Raw genomic sequence first — 3,619 nt, forward strand, 5'->3', positions numbered from 1 at the left:
CAAGAAATGACCATCTTCCAAAATGACTGATGTGTTCTGGGTTGAAGACTATGGCAGCAGCATATTCATCAGGATCCCACTATGTCACATTTCTGCCAGTGATCATTGACAGATTGGATGGTCTTAGTGCTGTTTAAAATCAGCTGTACCCAGTGTTTTCTGAAGAATATTAATCCAGGGGTAGTCTTAAATTATAAGTACTTGCAGTAATCAAGAAATTATATCTTTTCAATTAAATTTAAATGCAAATAACAACTTTCAAGGCCTATGTGAGAACAGGTTCCCGAAGTTCTTCAGAAGGGAGATAAATAAAGATATTTGAAATCTACTGTTCTAGAGGCAGAAGTTTTGGCAGATCTTTGAGGATTTAGCCCATACTAGTCTCAGTCCTCTCAATTGTCAGTTCTATGATATAGAGCACTGCAAGCGGATATGACAATTACTTTCCCGTGTTATAGGAAAGTCACCTTCTCTTCTCTACATGCACTGTGCACCCCTGTTTTGTTCAGATCATTTTCTAAGACCCGGACCCCTTTTCCAGGATCTATCACTACTCAGAGTATCCAAGTCACTAGGTGGGAAGCCATCAGAGAAATGTGAGCAGTCATATGAGAGAGATTTGACTCATCAGTCATGAGGTGGAACCATGTGTACCCCTTGGTTGATGGCTTAGTCCCTGGGAACCCTGGGGTGGGGAGGACCCCTTTTCTTGACAAAACTGTTCAAAGACTTTGGGGCATAGATAAAGTGAGGGGCAGGCTCATTTCTTTAGAACTGAAGTGAGTAATACTTTTCTTACTCATTCTTATTTTGAAACCCCCAAATTATTATGTATATGAAAACCTGTTTATATCTGTTTATTCTGTAATTGTTGTTTCAGGATAAAGCTGGAAATGGTTAAAATCTCAAATCTCATCATTTTGATGCAATGAAGATTAGCCTATATTTTGTCAGGCTGAAAGACTATTTGGAACAAAACCCAAAATGTGGTTTTCCCAGTCTATCAGAACCATCCACTTTCTCACATATAGGCATCTTGAAGGGAGCAGAGACATTCAGCATGACAGGCCTTCAATTGGTCCTTCCTGTCAATAGCCTTACTTACCAATCTTCCGTTTTTCTTTTATCTTTTCTCTATCCTGTACTGCCATAGCATCTTTTTTTTTTTTTTTTTTTTTTTTTTGGTGCCTGGGTGATTGAATCACTGGTTTCCATTTGTGTTTAGGCTTCATTTAGCTTGAATTGTAAGCTCATGGGAAGCTTGTTGTACAGAAGGCTCAATGGAACATCTGATATTTCTTCCTTAAATACTTGTCTTCACAGAAGTCTGAGAATCTTGATAATTTTTACTAGGGGATTGTCTTTATTTTTCTATCAAGGATTGGGGTGTGTGAATGAAACTTCTGTCAGTTTAGTGGCTTAAAAACTTTAGAGATTAATTTGTGTCAAAGGCTGCTTGCTTTAACCGACATTGTAATAGTACATTGACAAAGATGTGATTCCTCTGTTTTCTGTCCCCTCCTGTAGCTGTGGATGAAGAAAATGAATTACCAGGAAATTGGAAACCATACCAAAGTGACTGAATTCATTCTTGTGGGACTGTCTAGGCATCCCACATCTCAGAGTGTTGTCTTCTGGACACTGATGTTTCTCTATATAGTTACTTTGGCAGGAAACAGTTTGATTATTTTCCTAGTAGGAGGTAACTCTCAACTGCACACACCAATGTATTTCTTTCTTGGTAACTTGTCTTTACTGGATCTTCTATTTTCTACCAGTGTAGTACCCCTGATCATGGTGAATTCATTGTATAACTTCTCCACTATCTCCTACAGCTCCTGTTTTACCCAGCTTGCTTTCAGGGCTTTCTTAGCACTAGCCGAATGTTTTCTGCTTGCCATTATGGCTTATGACAGGCTTGTAGCTATTTCAAATCCACTCAGGTATAATGTGGTTATGTCTTCTCGGGTATGTATTGTCATGGCTTTGCTTGCCTGGATGGCAGCCTTCCTTCTCACTGTTCTGCCCATTCTACTCTTTCCAATCAGTTTCTGTGGGCATAATGTAGTCAATCATTTCTCCTGTGAGGTTCAAGCCATCTTCAAATTGCTCTGTTCTAATACCATTTCTTTACAGATTATGATGATCGCTTGTGCTATCATTTCAATGCCAGTACCTTTAATTTTCATTCTTATCTCTTACCTTTGTATCCTCAAGGCTGTTTTAAGAATCCATTCAACTAAGGCCAGGCTTAAAGCCTTTTCTACATGTGCCTCTCACTTGATTGTGGTTGCTATCTACTTTGGGACACTAATATATATTTATGTGAGACCACAGAGCAAAATATCCCACAATGGGGACAAGATTGTCTCAATGTTTTATGCAGCAGTGACCCCAATGCTAAATCCTCTCATCTATACCCTAAGAAATAAGGATGTGAAAGCTGTTCTCAGGAGGGTAAATTGTGGGGTCAAATTGTAATGCCTCAAGCACACAACAGCATACTGGACGGTGGTTTTAGTTTTCCTGGTAACTTCACATCTCTGATTGTCACTTTAGAAATGGGAAAGGACTTGCAAAGCTTTTGAATAATTGAAGTCACACAAGAACAATAATTTTATGGCAGAAGTATAAAACTGCTTCATGCCGCATGCATCTTAAGTAAAATTAAAATGCAAGGTCCACACAAGGACCAAAGTTTGCAAGTTCATGACAGAAAATTATTGATGGTCTTTACAGATAAACCTCATGCAATTAAGATAGATAATAAATATTCCAGTTGGAAAATGGCCAAAGGGTACAAACACCCAAGTCTGTAAAGAACAAACATTTATAGTTAAGAAACAATAGATGGTACTTTAACTTATATTAACAAAAATGAAAACATTTAGTATTGATGAGGGTTTAAGGAAATATCATTCAAGGTAGAATACAACCTTGAAAAGCCTTTAGGGGGCACAATTTAAATAACAATGAAAACCAAACTTTTATATGACCCATTTGTTTGGAACATGGTCCCCAGAGGACAAATGTCTTCTGAATCGGCTGCTTAGAGACCAGATTGGTATATTTGAAATCCTGGTAGTTCTAAAAATGTATAACCTAGAACAAGCTGTCATTTACCATGCCTCTGGATCCTGCTCAATCTAGAAGAACCTTGGGACAAAGAGTGTTTCTCACAAAAGTTAATTCTAGCACCTCTGCTGTTTTAGTAAGGAACATGCAGAGAGCAGATTTAGACTAAATGAGTTTCTCTCATCCCTTATAATGGAGGATACCATGAAACTTTTTCATGGCTGTGAACTTTAATCATCAATTCCAGGAAAATAGCAGGAAAACTATGAGTTATCTTATATCATCATGCCACCTAGATGAGTCTATAGCACAGAAATGCTTGTCCATGTACATGCAAAATGTTTGTTAAAGCACTCTTTAGACTTGCAAAAATTTTGAATGAATGTCCTAAGTGCCCTTTAGAGCAATGTCTAAATAAACTACAGTATGCCTATTTTATAGAACATCACATATCTAGAATGTCCATAACACCATGAGTTTCTTATTCTGGGAAAAGAAGATAATCCAGATATATATTCCTTTGTAATTATGGCAAAAGTGTAAG

The 3,619-nt window shown here is 37.6% G+C and overlaps 1 protein-coding gene across 1 annotated transcript; it reads left to right on the top strand.

Moving 5' to 3' along the window:
* Window positions 1-1,533: 1,533 nt before the first annotated feature.
* Window positions 1,534-2,481, top strand: LOC127674741 (olfactory receptor 13H1-like). The gene has a single exon (XM_052170373.1). It carries the CDS (start codon window positions 1,534-1,536, stop codon window positions 2,479-2,481), a length of 948 nt encoding a protein of 315 aa, XP_052026333.1.
* The last annotated feature ends 1,138 nt before the right edge of the window (window positions 2,482-3,619 follow it).

This window comes from Apodemus sylvaticus, chromosome X (genome assembly GCF_947179515.1).
Source record: "Apodemus sylvaticus chromosome X, mApoSyl1.1, whole genome shotgun sequence".
NCBI classification, from domain to species: domain Eukaryota; kingdom Metazoa; phylum Chordata; class Mammalia; order Rodentia; family Muridae; genus Apodemus; species Apodemus sylvaticus.

Coding starts and splice junctions, on each gene's coding strand:
- LOC127674741 (XM_052170373.1), top strand. CDS start 1,534: ATGAAGAAAATGAATTACCAGGAAATTGGAAACCATACCAAAGTGACT.